This window comes from Cicer arietinum, chromosome 5, assembly GCF_000331145.2.
Source record: "Cicer arietinum cultivar CDC Frontier isolate Library 1 chromosome 5, Cicar.CDCFrontier_v2.0, whole genome shotgun sequence".
Classification (NCBI taxonomy): domain Eukaryota; kingdom Viridiplantae; phylum Streptophyta; class Magnoliopsida; order Fabales; family Fabaceae; genus Cicer; species Cicer arietinum.
In genome coordinates, this window is record NC_021164.2 from 74,032,537 (window position 1) to 74,047,987 (window position 15,451).

Here is a 15,451-nt window from a genome sequence, read left to right on the forward strand (position 1 = left end):
TAGGGAAAATATCCTCAGATCCTCAAAGTTATTTTATAATATCAGATTAGTCCTTTCATGTTTTTATCGCACACAGATGGTCCTTTAAGGCATATTATGTTACAAAAATCCACTAATTTATAATTAGGGCTCTTAAAATCAATCAGAAAACCACAACATATTTATTTACCGCAAAATTTCTACATCCCCTGAATTTCTTTCCTCTGTTGGGGTCTACTTTTGCCAGTGTCTGTGAATTGCAACCTTCATACCACAACCACATTCTGGTGCTCATTCTTCACGCCTCCCACTGAATAAGAAAAACTTAGAGTTATGGGTTCATAAGATCGATCCACTGGTGTAGAATGTGTCATGGCATGTGTTGGTTTCACCTTCTACTTATTTTAGAGTTTCTAATTTGGAAAAAAAATTGGAAGAAGCACACATAGGATAAGTGTGATACTTTGCTCCTGCCAAGTTGGTAAAATAACATACATAGACATATATATGTAATCTGATTTAAATGACCTATCTATAACATAGACATAAAGGACTAATATGGTATAATTAAACAACTCAAAGGACCATATGATGTATTTTATCATTTTCATATTATCTACTGGTGTGACATTTTCTTACCAAGTTTCAACAAAACAAACAGGTTGTATTTTCCAAGCATGCAACAGTGAAGATATTGGTGTCATATTGGGCACACTTCATCAATAGCACAGATGAGTACCTAAAGTATCTCCACTACACAAACACTCTATGCTCTTCCTCCAAATACAACAAATGCTCTGGTAAAATTGAGATAAAATATTATGTAGTACCAAGTTTCAACAAGACAGGACCTGCAATTGAGGGTGGAAATAGTACAGGAAATATATACCCTGATTTTACAAGAGTCAATCATGGAAAATATGCAGTTAGCAATGTAAGGGCTCATGTTGGGACAAGCAACCTTGTATGGGACTATTTCTATGTTACAGCAGGTGTCAGCTTTGGGACATACAACACTGCCATTGTAACTCAACTTAGGGAAATTTTTGATGCTGATTGGAACTCACCCTATGCTGTTCCAATTCAAGAGCTGCAGAGAGAGACATACATGTTTAATGATCAATGATAAAATAGTCTATATTTATAGTCTATTTTTCAATGATCAACATAAAAAAAAATAAAAAATAAAAAACTAAATAAATTGAATTTAAGTTATGATAAAAAGGAGAAAATTTACTACATTTTTTTATTTAGCAAAATTGCATTTTCTCCTTTAAGTTAGCAAAATTTCAAGGATTAGAAGATAAATATTAATGTAATTGAATTTATAAAAGTTGATAGTTTAAAATAATTATAAAACTTGGCTCGCTAATTCTAAAAATGATAAGAATTTAGAATTAATTGTTACTGTCTTACAATAAAGGTTGTTTTAACAAAAAAAATTGTTTCAAATAAATGTCATTTTTAATTTTTAATGTAAGTAATTTATCCTATGTAAACTATTCCTACAACATTTTATTTTAATTTGCATTTATGATTAAAAAAACAAACCAATTGTTAATAAATAATTTGATGAAATAAACATTCTCTTTTATTTATATTTATTTCTTAATGTGTGGAATTAACAAATACTACACTCATTATGAAACGGAAACCAAAGAAAAGAATTAAACAGTATGAATAAACCTAAATAGCAGTTCATTCCTGAATTTTCTGGCAGAGAAGCTTCCAGCCGGATATGAGCATTCCTCTTCAAAGTTTAAACAATTTAAAGGAAAAAAAGAAATGCAAGAGCATTCAAGAAAATCATGGCGCTTGTCACGAAATAGTAATACTCCTAACTGATATTCAAGCAAACATCCAGGGAACCAAACTGATATGTACATGGAGTTCGAAAGTCTAGTCTAGAGAAAAGAGAGGCAGACATGTTAAGAGCAGTTGTCTAGCAAAGTTCAGTTTCAAATTTTAGATTAATGCCCATGCTGAACAGCTCCTGACACAGTAACTTAGCTCCATACGGGACATGGGCCACCACAATATCATCTGCGGATTCACAGAACCGGCAATAGGGGCCTCGTATTTTCCGGCCACCAGAAACTGGCCGTAAGATCACATTTGCAACATTTTTGCATTTACTACAAATGTGTATCTGAGACGAATCACTCAGGGTGAAGAGGCGTTCGTACAGGTTGGCAGATGCACCATGAGCTATCAGGCAATCACGCTCCATTTCACCAAACTTGATACCTCCAAATCGCTTCCTGTCAGCAACAGGCTGTCGGGTTAGCGGGTGAACTGGGCCTGTGTTCCTGAATTTTACTTTATCCTCAGACATGTGGTGCAGTCGCTGGTAGAATGTTGGGCCCATAAATATGAGTGAACGGACCATCTCACCAGTCCTACCATTGTATACCCTCTCATTTCCCCATCTTGAAAACCCAGCTCTGTCATGAGGAACATAAATCGGGCTTAGTACAACAACGAAACACAAAAATTTGACAACTTAGAAGTCAAACTTTAGAACGTAATTCCTAAATTTAAAGTAAGACCCGAGCAAATGCCAAAAAAACCATCTTCGACTAGGATGACATTATTGGCAAATAGGAAACATCATAGTCATACATTAAGAAAGAGCAGAAATTGAAATTCAAGTTCCTCCTCTCAATAGAATGACCCACATAACATAAAATACAACATAAACTGTAATTAAGGTAAACCGAATCATGATGAAACATTACCTGTGAAGCTGGTCTGTAATGGCTTCAACAGAGGAAGTGGAAAAAGGGGTAGCATTTCTCAATGAACCAACACAAGCAATACCCTTCCCTAAAGCAGCCTCTAGGAGTTGCCCGGGAGTTTGTCTTGAGGGAAATGCGTGTGGATTTATGACAATATCAGGAACAATACCTTGTTTTGTGAAAGGAAAGTTTTCCTGAGACTCCAGAAATCCTAAAACACCCTTCTGTCCATGCATACTGGAGAACTTGTCTCCAAGAACTGGACTTCGAACCTGCAAATATTATTAAATAACAGCTTTTCTTAGTGATCAAATACAGTTTAGAAGTGAAAAACAATAGCTTTCAGTTGTGCAACATAAAGCATCCACGTTCAGATGATGTGCAAATTTATATTCTCAACCTGCATTTCTGCTTGACGTATGTTTTGTTCAGTGCAGTAACCCCTAAATATTCATGCACAAGGCAACATGCATCTTCATAGAAGTAGTTTTCAACCAGTTACCTGTCTAAGTGAAACCACAGCAAAATTCTTCCCCTCATCATTTGAGGACAGCACAACCTTTTGAACATAACCCCTCTCGGTGTGTTTTAGCTTTATACTATGGTCCGCCCCTGAATCAGCACACCGCCCAATAATAATATCACCAATCTGCAAATTCGCACCAACGAATGGAAATCCATCATCATCAAGGCTATCAACTCGACCAATTTTACTTTGAATCTTTCCAAAATTTACAATGTCTTCGGGTTTCCGTTTCTTTTCTGTAGATTCCTTATTTTCATTTTCAGCCTTGTAACTCCTTATGTGCTCGGATCTGAACATACCACGCTGCAGAGAAGCACGGTTCATCACCAAGGAATCTTCTTGATTATATCCAAGATGTACATTGACAGCCACAATTGCATTCTGCCCATTATAGAATTCGGACTTCGGAAGAAGTTTACTCGGACCCAGATATCCAGGTTTTCCAAGACAATCAGATGTCATTGTCTGAAACAGTGGTTTTTGAGGATAAAATAATTGGTGAGACAAAGCATCAACTCTAATATCCGGGTTTGTTGTAGAAAAGCCAATAGCCTGTGAGGAGTGCTTTTGAGATTGATACAGCACTCTCCTAGCATGGTCATGATTAGCAAATGGAACAAGTGAACAGCTTAGACCCAATAAGAATGACATATCAAGTTCACAATGTGTATACTTCACGGAAGATTTTCCCTCTTTGCCAAATAAATATGGAACACCCCATGCAGTCTTGCAGTCCTCTTCTTCTTCAGGACCAATCAGCTCAATCAGGCCATTATCCAATAGGGATTGGAAAGATTTTGGATCCGATTTAGATCCTTTAATCTTTAGTAGATTACTAACTACTAAGAGTGGACGAAGAATCCTTCCTGCATCAGATAATATGCGCACTTCTTCTTGACTTGGATCTCTTTTGATTTCCACCTAAAGAGAAATGGTTAACACTAAGCTCAAAAGAAACAAGGAACTAAATCACATATTTGTTGCAATAGAAATATACAGCAGTTTTTTTATATAAAACAGGGAAAAACATAATATAAACGGCTTAAAAGGTCAACAGAATTAGAAACATAGTATAGGAGGAGGAAATGTGAAAAGCGAGCAGTATTGGAAGCTTCTGACAAAGGCAACAGCAACCACTCCACTACTTTAGTGCCTGACTATTGACAAAGAAAGACAACTGAGAACACAATATACCCCAATTTTTTATAGAGGAGAGGGACACATAAATGACATTGTTTTGCAGAGGTAGTTCATATAGAGACATGGTCCCACTCACACGGGAAGCAAATTTCAAACAGTTAGTATAATCATGTTAGACATAAACTAAGGTAGAAAATTATTACCTAATACAGACCATGTTTCCAGATGCTTAATCTATAACATATTTGTTAGTTAATGTATCTTCTACTCTGCATGTTTTTTCATGCTTTAGTTTAAGCTATTAAAACTGTCTGTCCTTATACCATTTGACACTACGGCTCAAATTAATAGTATACAACAACAATCTTATTCCACTAGATGGATTCTCAACACCACTCAAATGAAAAGTATGCGCTAAAATATTTTAAGATTATTATAGAATACACAGCCAACTTAGAATGGGAGAATAAAAAGTGAACCTGATGAGGCAATTCATTTTTCCTTCTTCTATTTCGCAGCTCTGCCACAAATGATGCGGAATCTGAACAAACTCCAACCCAGTCTCCATTTAGAAAGACTTTGTCTTTGTTTCCAAGAACAGCAGTAGTATCATCGACAAGTTCTTCCATCCCACAAGCAAACAACTGAGGGAGTATAGATTCAGTTACATTGGTACTTACGAGCCCTGTGACGGCCATATTTTTTACTAGTCCACAATTTTCACCGTCGGGGGTAGAGAGGAAACAAACCTTACCCCAGTGAGAAGGATGCCTGCAACCACAAACTTCAATTAAAATAAATGAAAGTAATTTTATAATAAACAAAGCAAATGTTCCAAGTTCAAACATAGAGAACAATTAAACAACATATTTGAACTTTTAATTCAAAGATAACTCAAGTATTCATTGTACTAACATATCAATCCCTTAACTAAAGAACAAATGCACAGCTAAAGCTACTAACAAAATGCCAGAGACCAGATCAATCCCGGTTAAGGTTGGGAAGCTGATACTTATACTCGTGCCATAGATGACCAAAGAAGAGACTGCAGATTTCAACATGATTTCTAGCCCAACCATTTCAATCAGAACTAGCTAATTTTACATATACACCCTGCCAATCAAGGCACTTCACAGAAGCTGATACTGAAATGAAATGGAAGAGACCATGATGACACCCACCATATAAACACGGAATCTAAAGCGTGACACATGCAGCAGTAGAAAGTATTGCGTTGATGAACCATGAGTATTAAAGACAAAGAGGAAGGTAATTTGATTTAGTTTTGGGTTTCTTGTTTATAGCAACGTACCCAGGGGACTTAAAATGTCGAAGTTAAGAATTACTGGTTATTAGATTTAGTATGACGCTGATATTTAACTTTCATTTTCTGATGCGGTATCCGGCATTATTTTTTTAGTGGTAAATGTTAGTTGTTATTTTTGTAGAAGGAGAGTTGAACACATGACCTTTTTATCGCTCTAACCCTTGTGCCCCTCCCCAAAAACTACCAAGCTACCTTATAACTCCACAAGAATTGGATTTAGCAACACCAGGAGTCACAATCATTATAGGTTTAGGGTTATACATATTCCCAATCCTTCATAAATCATATGATTATTTAATCACTTAATTGCTGCTTTGTTGTTGATAAAAAGTATACCTTAGAACCAATCAAAGCTTAATACCACTTTTGAGGTACAGTTTACATCAGATGGGGCACTAATGGATCCCACCACCGTGCTTATGCCACTAAGACAATCCTTTACCTTCATTTAAAACACCCCAGAATAAAGGCGAAGAAGAGAGGATAAAAACTATTTAAATAAGCAAATGGTGTGAATGCAGAAAAGCATAACTGCAACTGTTACTCTCAGACCAAATACCAAAAGGCGAACAATGACCATTCAATTCAGTAAGCTAAGATAAAAAAATAAAATCTATTGACATACTTCACCCACCACATGACCACACAACTACAGAAAGATAAAATACAGTTAATAAAAGTAACTTACGGGTATCTAGCATCCCCAACCTTTCCTGTGTACTGAACTTGTTGCCTTGTTCTTCTTAATTCAGCCATGGTTTGTAATGGATTGGTTCGGCCAAGGGTTGCCACCACACCAGAAATCCTTTCCATCCTTTTATAAGGATGTGTCCATGCTCCAGTAGAAAATGCTCGTTGAAGACCATTTGTAATAATGGAAGCATCAAGATAGTGCTCAATTTGATGAACATCTCGATCTCCATAAAGGTCTCTCTGCAGAGCCTTCGCCATTCGCTTCCGAGCATGTGCAATGTGCACTTTTAGCTCGCGTTCTAGCAGCTCACCAGCCAACTCAAGCCTCTTATTTCTAAAATCATCCCTATTGTCAGTTTTTCGACGGCCAGTATACGCCAGTAAGAGAACCTTCACCATGTATGCGAGGTACCGTGCCTTTCTATTCAAGCCTTTAATGTTCGGAAAGACATACATATTAAGGCACTCGTCAATAGATTCTGGAGGTGGAAACTGGACACCTTTTACGCGTTCCTCTATATAAAGAAGAGCATTCTTTCCTCTACGAAATTGTTCACATTTCTCATCGGCCTCACGAATGGAAGCAAAGAGAATATTTTGAATTCTCCCATCTCCCTCTCCATAATCGATGAGATCAACAATCTGCTTATCTGAAGTGACACCAAGAGCAAAAAACAGTAACCATACAGGAATTTCGACAGACAGAAAATATACTGTGAGCACCTTCTCTCCATTTTTAATCCCTTCAACTGTTGTATTTTCCACCAATTTAACGACCATCCTATTTCTCTTCATCTGTGACTTGTATGCAACTGCCCAATACGGAACATTTGTAACCCAAAGCCTCTTTAGAAAGATTTGCTCCTGTGCAATAAAAATCTGCAACAAAAGCAATTTATTACAGCAGCAAAGAAAGATACTGCGAAGATACAATTAAGACTTACAAAAAATTATAACACAATAATATAAATACATCTTTAATGCACTGCATTAAAAATGTATAAAAACTGTAACAAACAAGGCAGAAACAGTGCAAATAAGGCTCTGTTTGGATTGACTTATTTCCACTTATCTACTTGCATAACCACTTGTAAGATTGTTTGGAAGAGCTTATGAAAACAACTTGTGACTTGTCCATAAGTTGGTTTCAGCTTACTTTCATAAGCTCGCCAGGATAGCTTATGAAAATAGCTTATAGCTTATATGAAAACAGTTTGATGTTAATTTATCTTATGTAAGCATACTTATATGATAAGCATTTATGCTTTAAACACTTAATTAAGCTGTTTATTCAAACATGACCTAAATCATGAATATAGCTAACCTTCTCAGCACCCTTGATCAGAAAGTAGCCTCCGTGATCAAATTCACAATCACCCTTTTCAACACCATTCATCCAGCAAAGATCAGACTTGACCATCACAGGCAGTCTCCCAATGGTTATTTCTCTGTTCTCGTCCATAATAATCTCTCTATCAATGTACTCCTCTTTTCCTGTCTTAAATTTATCACTACGAACCTTCTTCGGAATATACACCTATAATTAACACAGAAACATCAAATAGGAACCACAAATTTCAAAATCACTCTAACAAAACCACAACAATCCTAATTTTGTTAGGAATGCTTAAGCATAAAATTCAAATCATAAAAAATCACTCTCAACAAAACCTCGAAAACTCCTAATTTTGTTCCGAATGCTTAAAGCACAAATTTCAAACCATAAAACCTCACTCTCAACAAAAGCACAATGACTCCTAATTTTGTTAGGAATACTTAACCACATTGAGAATCAAAACACGAAAAAATGAAGAAGAAAAAATCACTAACCTGAACTTGAACATTAACTTTCATTTTGGAAGCATAAGTCATCCTCTGAAGACGAGCATGTCTAGGAAGCATCTTCATCTCCTGAGTATTCCCTTCACCACACCAAAACATAGGTCGATCAAGCGTAACCTTACCAAACTTAACAGAAGCATAACGGTAATGTTCGTTATCTCCTTTCTTAGAAGGATCAAAACCAGGCGTAACGGTTAAATCACCGAACGAATCGAAGGTATTTTGAAGACCAGAAGTAGCAAATTGATTGTACGAATTGATTTGGTGACTTATAAGACCGTACTCATCGAAGAACATAATCGAAGCTTTCTTGCAGAAATAACGAACCATATCATCACCTAACTCTTTGAGGATTTCGGTGTAGGATGGATCTTCGTCTTCAAGGTCAATGTCCATTTCCATGTCGATGTCGTAATCTTCATGATCCTTCGTTTCGAACCCCGCTTTGTTACCGTCTTTGCTCGAACCAACGTGATTCATGATTGTGATGAATTTTCAGAGTGGTTTTTGATGAGATGAAAATCTAGGGTTTAAGACGAGGGTTCTATTCTATTCTGCTACAATGGGGTTTTCACGGTTTTGCTCTGTTAGTGTACTGTGGAGTGTGAGTGTGACTGTTAAGGGACGTTTTAGAGTTAGAGTGAGTAATAATAATAATGAAATGTTAGGACATTAATGACTTAAGAGAAAATGGGTGCTACTCTTTGTTAAGAAATATTTTTAATTAATCGGCGAACATACAGTGCCACTGCTAGTAGTTTAAAGGGGTAAATATGGTAAGACGCCATTCCCCAACTTCCCCGATTCCTAGCTGGTGAGAGCAGAAAGACGCATGTGCCCTTGGATTGGGAATATTGAATTTGTAATATTTTTTTTATTTATTTCTTTGTTCAATTACAGTATAAATAAATTATCTGAGTCGTGGAGTGTGGAGACTCATCCTAGTCTCATGACAAAATAGTAACCTAGTACTCAGATTGGTACCTAAAAAAAAACATAACTTTAAATATCTAAAATAAATACCAACTCAAAATATTTATGGCATTTTCTACAAATCCCACATTTTTTATAGGTATAAAATTTACATACATGGTGGGACAGTGGAATCATTTAATATGGTGAGTAACTCTATTTAAGGATCAAATAATCATTGAACTAAGATATTGGAACATGTCAAAGAACATTTGAAGTGGGTGATCACTTAATGTTTAAGTTTCAAACAATCATTGAATTAAGACATTGTAGCACGTCAAAGAACATTTGAAGTGGGGATCGTTGGACTTGCGTAAATATTTTTTCATCACCACATGATTGTGGTTATGAATTGATTATCTAAATCTGAATCATGTGATATTAGTTGTCACTAGATGATCATAAGGGGACTTGAGTTTGAAATCATGCATCGATCTACGAATCATGTTACTTACAGTTCATCAACAGTAACATATTGTTTTTTAAACTGTAGAAAACATCCTATATAAAGTACATTTGATGCGGGGTAAAGGTACACAATATTCAAATCCTGTTGTTCCTCACTTTCAAACACATGTTTACTTGGTCGTTGGGAGTGTATCATTTATCACCCCCTATATAAGGAGTTGTCGACATCATTTATCGCACTTTATCGACTCCAATCATCGATCTAGGTCAATTCGTATCACAATTAAAGTGCCAATTGTAATATTATATAGCTATAAATATCCAAATTCTATAATTTGTGTATGCATAGTCATTGAGACAATATAAATAATAATCAATGGTTAGATCAATGAAATTCAACATCTACAAAAAGTTATATATATATATATATATATATATATATATATAGAGAGAGAGAGAATATCAAACGATATGAATTTTATGATGAGATGAATGATTGTCATCATTGATCAAATCATAAATGACTAAGATTAGAACAAAAATCATGTGATTTTTTTAAGTAATCATGTGTCATTTAAATAACTTTCAATTATGATCATTCATGAAAGGTTGTATGGTCCAAATTTAGTCATTTTGCCCTCTTATATTAAAACTTCTCTCACTTGATATACTTCATAACATTTTTCCTCCACAACTATTACTCAGTAAGTCTTCTCCCGCTAATCTTCTTGTTGGACTTATTTGCCAATATTTTGACCTCAAGCTCAAAATCAATGATGTCGAGTTCTATTCCAAATGCTTCAATGACCTCTAAAGTGTAAGGCTCGCAACAATGAATCACCACTGTCATCGGTACCAATACGCTATAGTGTTTTCATTCAAGTCTTTTTTTAATGAGAGAACTTGAATATGCACAATAATATTGTAAATAAATTATAACTCACACAACATCTTCCCAAAATTTATATCACATAGAAGAATAAAACCTTAACGTAAAAGAAGGGATTTTCAAAAATTGGCCAACAAAATTTTATAAAAAATACACTAGTGTTTCAATATGAGCACATTCTATGATTGTCAACAAAGAGATAACTGAAGGAAAAATGAGAGGAAATGTGAAGGGTGGAGCATAAAAATATTTTTAAACACATGGAAGATAAGTTACATTCAGTTACAACAATGAAAAGTAACAGGAGAATAAGAGTTAATTTATACAAGACCGATAACAACCAAAGAATAGGGATGACATATGTGAGAGATATAAAGGGTGAGATAATGTTGATCAAATGTAGTTGATGCACGTTAAAATATACCAGTCAATTTGGTCTTACGTTTTTGAAATGTAGTCGTATGATCCATCCATCTTAAAACAACAATGAAACATAAGTGAAAGTTAGTTTGATTGAATGTGGACTTGGATGCAAGCCAACTTGTATTTGACTAACATTTTGATTATAAAATATAAGATTAAGTGCATGTTTAGCCTAGTTTATTTTGTAAATTACTTTACATTCTTAAAAATATAACACAAGTCAATCATTTATTTATGAAAGTTATAGTAGCATATTTTTGCTCAATAAAACTAAATAAAATGTTGCTTTTAAAAAAGTATTTGGAATGAGTGACAAGCTTTCTTTTAATTTATTTATGCAAAGTATTCAAAATGGCTCTTTTAAATCTCCTTGTTGATTTCTTAAAGGCTTAAAGAATTTATTGGTTTTAACAACGACATATACTATTGTTCTACCAATTGTATCAAATAGGTTTAGTCAAGACGTCGTAGTAAGTACTCTACTTCAACAACTTTTGTGAGGGGTATTATCCAATTTTGGTACAAGCGAGAAACTATTGTTGGATCAACCTTGTATTTTCTACTGACTTCGGAGTCATGACTCACTTCTTGACCAAACACCATGGCCTTCTTTCGAACCCTTTTTTGAATTATCTCTTCTACGCTTTTTACTGTAAACAATTTCATCAATCCTTCCCTATCCTGCAAAAACAAACCACTTATTGTTTCAACTTTACACAAATAACGTGGCATAAAAACCAAGTACAACAATGAAAAAATGATCATATAATAACAATCAGTAACATTGCAAAAATAATTACCACTAAGGCTTTTTTTGGCAATTTAAGAGGAGATGATAGGTATTTGGAAAAAAGGAAGTGGAAGGAGTAGGCATTTGGGAGGGGAGAAATTGTTGGTGTTAAGTGTGAGTATGAATTCCACATTGGAAAGAAAATTGAACGTTGAATAATATATAAGTGAGAAGACCTATATACCTCATGCTTTAAGATTTTGAGTGACTATATAGTGTCCAAACTCACTAATGTGTTTGCTCTTAATCCAATGTGATTATCTCATGAACCTTATCATGACCCAACACTTTGGATGAGTCTATTTTTCTTTATTATACAAAATCCTCTTAATTTAAAGGAACTAAATTACTCTCTCAGATAAGATTAGAAGTTGCTCTTTATTTTGCTCTCTTCCTCTCCTTCTAAATTATTTCTCCTTCGTCTTCAAACTCTCGAACAAAGCCTAATAAAATATTTTATAGAAATAAAAGAACAATGTTTTGAGATTCCATTATTTTAAAATAATAACAACAGTTTTTTTTGCTAATGAGACGAGTTGAATCATTTTAATTTTTATATATATATTAAAAATCACCAACTCACCTTATTACTTCATCCCATTTAAAATAATTTCACCTCCATAATAGTCATTTACTAGCTACAAATATGGTCAAGAATGCGATCATTATATATATACCTGAGCATGAATTAAAGGCTCATATTCACGAGGAGATGCCCTAAACTTCGTCTCAGCTGCCAACTTTCCATAATGAATCCTTCTAGAGATTGCCTGTGAATATTTAATAGAATGAGAATAAATTTTCATAAGCCAAAACCAACATTTATTTATTTGATGTAAAACACAAGGAAAAATTTATCCTTCATTTTTATTTGTTGACTTAAGTTGTAATTAAAAGAAAGCTAAATTGCATTTTTATTTATTTTAATTTCTTAAGTTTTATTCATTTTATTTTAATCTCTTAAGTCACAAATATTAGATATTTTAGATTTCATTTCATTTTAGTCTCATAAATTATAAATATTAAAGATTTTGATCTCTTAAGTTAAAAATTTATAGATTTTAATTCCTTAAATTACAATGTTAGACACTATAAAAAATGACCAGAACGCGTTTATAACTTAAGAGATCAAAATATTTAATATTTATAATTTAATAAACTAAAATAGAAAAAAGTAATCTGAGGGATCAAATTAAATAATATTTATAACTTAAGAAGTTAAAATTAAACAAAACCATCGCGAGACACATAAACAATTTAAAAGACAACAAATATAATTTAACTTTAAAAGAATGATAATTTATTTATTTCATAATTTTACGGTTTTATGTAAGAATTAGTAGAATGATAACTTATCTTATTATAATAATTTAAGACAAGTTCTATAGTCTCTCATAGATTAATATTTGAAAATTATCTAAGTTGATTTTGTATAAATAAAATTTAACGTTCTCTAATTAAAACTCAATATTATTTATCTTTATTTTATTTTATTATATTATATCAACAATAATAAAATATAATTGTTGTGGTAAAGACAAAAAATCCCCAGTTTCAAAATTTAAATAGCCACATCGAGGTTGGTGTTTTGCACAATTTTTAATTAAGTACATGTGAAGTTGCATAAAACTTGTCACACAGACACAGGCATATACGACTACTCTATAATAATAAGAACTTGGACTGGAAATTTTACCTGCAATAATGAAAGATCACTAGCTGCAGTTTGTGCATAGTTGCCATCATCCCCGGAAGCAACAAAAAGTGGAAGCATCTCGTTCAAATACGCTTTCTTTATGCGCTCGTTTATGTTAATCACAGCGGTTGTAGGATGCAAAAACTAAAGACAAAGTTCAAAAGAGATCATCCACATTTTCCCCTAATTAATACGATTGAACTACTCAAAGTGTCAAATCATTACCTTTGAGAAGTTGTAATGTGGCACAACTGAGGGTGGTAAATTTTCTGTATAGGGATTTTCTTCGGGGTTGATGTATCTTCCAGTCTGATACCATAACAAATCGTCATTAATTTATAATAATAAATAAAAAATAGTCACATATAGGAAAATAAGATGTGAAGCAAGGCAACTAACTACCTTGGCTTGAATGGCCTCTGTTTGGTTAAGAATGAAGTCGAACAACGAACCATTAAAATTAGGAATGGAAACATTAAGTTGATTGTATGTTGGAGAATTGATGGGGAACCTGGCTCTCTCAATTAGACCAAATACAATGGTGTCTTCTTGTCTAACTAAAGACGCTCTCACTGATTCTATCGTGTATTCATTCTCAGACATAATATCTCCTTTCACCATTACCGACACAACCATTACAACTAGAAACCGAAGCATCGTGTTAGTGTTAATGTTAATCTTAATAAAATAATATATGGTTAGTTGTGGACAAGACTGGTAGTAGATTATAATTTATATAATGTCCGCCGGCTGAAAAAGAAAAGTGTTTTTCTTTTTACTAAAAAATACATAAATAAAAAATTGTTACAAATTAATGTTCGGCTTCTTTTTTGACTGAAAATGTCCGGCGTCCAAATCAAGTATAAATAAAAATAGTAGTTAAAAAGTTAATGTATTTGAATTTAAATTTTTAATTAAATACATGAATTTATAAATTTTGGGTCACTAATTGTTATGTGCAATCTAGTCTAATGTACATGGCCCCAAAATTATTAGAGCCTCAATTTTTTTATTTATAATAATTATGATATATTGTTTAAAAAAGTTTCATATAATAAAAAAAACACCAAAGTTTAAAAAAATTTAATTTATTATAGAGGAACAAACTAATTGCACCAGATTTTATTGGGCTCAACAATATAAAAACAATAATTTATAGTTAGTGAATAGGTTGACAAAGAAAAAAGTCATAAGATTAAGTAGTTTCTTTTGACAAAAAAAAATGAGTAAGGATATTGTTATTTGATATATTATTTAGTAGAATCTTTGAAACTTATAAAATATGATTAATAATGTGTAATTATTTTCTTTTGAAATGTGATTATTTAGTAGTATCTTTTAAAATTATGAATTTTCTTCAAAAAATGTTAAAAGGATAACTCTTTTTAAATAGATAAACAAATTAATGTTAGCTTGAAATGTATTTAAATATTATTTATAATTTACTTATTTTGATAAGTTTAAATAAAAAAGTTTGAATTTTTGGTGTTTCATTCAATAAAAATATAATATTTTGACATAATTTATAATTATTAAAATAACATATTTTTTTATTAGGATCTCTATTTTTTAGATTCGAACACGTTCTTCAAAAATATTAAGACGCATCTATTTAAATTATCATTTTTGCTTATATTTCATTATGGTAAAAATGTATTTTTTGCACAAAATATAAGTACAAATTATTAATTTATCTTCTATTTAATGATAATAAAATTTTAACTAAAATGAATAATTTAAAAACAACAATTTTAGTCTCTCAACTTTGTACCTTTTTAAGTAAAAAAAAAACACTTTACCTTCTTTTGCAATTGTCATGCCCTTTTATTTTGATTGAATCAACATTGATACAAGACTAAATTATCTCAGGTCAACTATAATATAGATTAAATTTTAAAAACCTCTATAAACAAAGTGAAATTTAATTAAAAATATATATTGTTATGACTGACGTCCAACATTACATTTGGTCAACAAAACTTATACTTTATTCTACAATTTCTTCCTTTCATAGATTGAAACTTACAT

The 15,451-nt window shown here is 32.8% G+C and overlaps 3 protein-coding genes across 3 annotated transcripts in view; 1 reads left to right on the forward strand and 2 right to left on the reverse strand.

Moving 5' to 3' along the window:
* LOC101513705 (uncharacterized) overlaps positions 1-1,130 on the forward strand; it is a 5,731-nt gene extending 4,601 nt beyond the window's left edge. The window contains exon 7 of the mRNA XM_004501329.4: positions 641-1,130. Coding sequence (XP_004501386.1) covers positions 641-1,105 — 465 coding nt within the window. The 3' untranslated portion in view covers positions 1,106-1,130. The remainder of the gene's footprint in view (positions 1-640) is intronic.
* Positions 1,131-1,660: 530 nt separating this feature from the next.
* On the reverse strand, positions 1,661-8,966 carry LOC101513394 (DNA-directed RNA polymerases IV and V subunit 2-like). The gene is made up of 7 exons (XM_004501328.4): positions 8,234-8,966; positions 7,728-7,940; positions 6,399-7,282; positions 4,863-5,154; positions 3,220-4,164; positions 2,718-2,989; positions 1,661-2,423 (listed from the first exon to the last, which is right to left on the reverse strand). Exons 1-7 carry the CDS (start codon positions 8,723-8,725, stop codon positions 1,922-1,924), a joined length of 3,600 nt encoding a protein of 1,199 aa, XP_004501385.1. The 5' UTR covers positions 8,726-8,966; the 3' UTR covers positions 1,661-1,921.
* A 2,301-nt stretch (positions 8,967-11,267) lies between these two features.
* LOC101513066 (chorismate mutase 2-like) lies at positions 11,268-14,106 on the reverse strand. Its single transcript, XM_004501327.3, has 5 exons — positions 13,826-14,106; positions 13,649-13,732; positions 13,424-13,567; positions 12,405-12,497; positions 11,268-11,618 (listed from the first exon to the last, which is right to left on the reverse strand). The coding sequence occupies exons 1-5, from the start codon at positions 14,078-14,080 to the stop codon at positions 11,391-11,393; spliced, it is 804 nt and encodes a 267-aa protein (XP_004501384.1). The 5' UTR covers positions 14,081-14,106; the 3' UTR covers positions 11,268-11,390.
* Between the last annotated feature and the right edge of the window lie 1,345 nt (positions 14,107-15,451).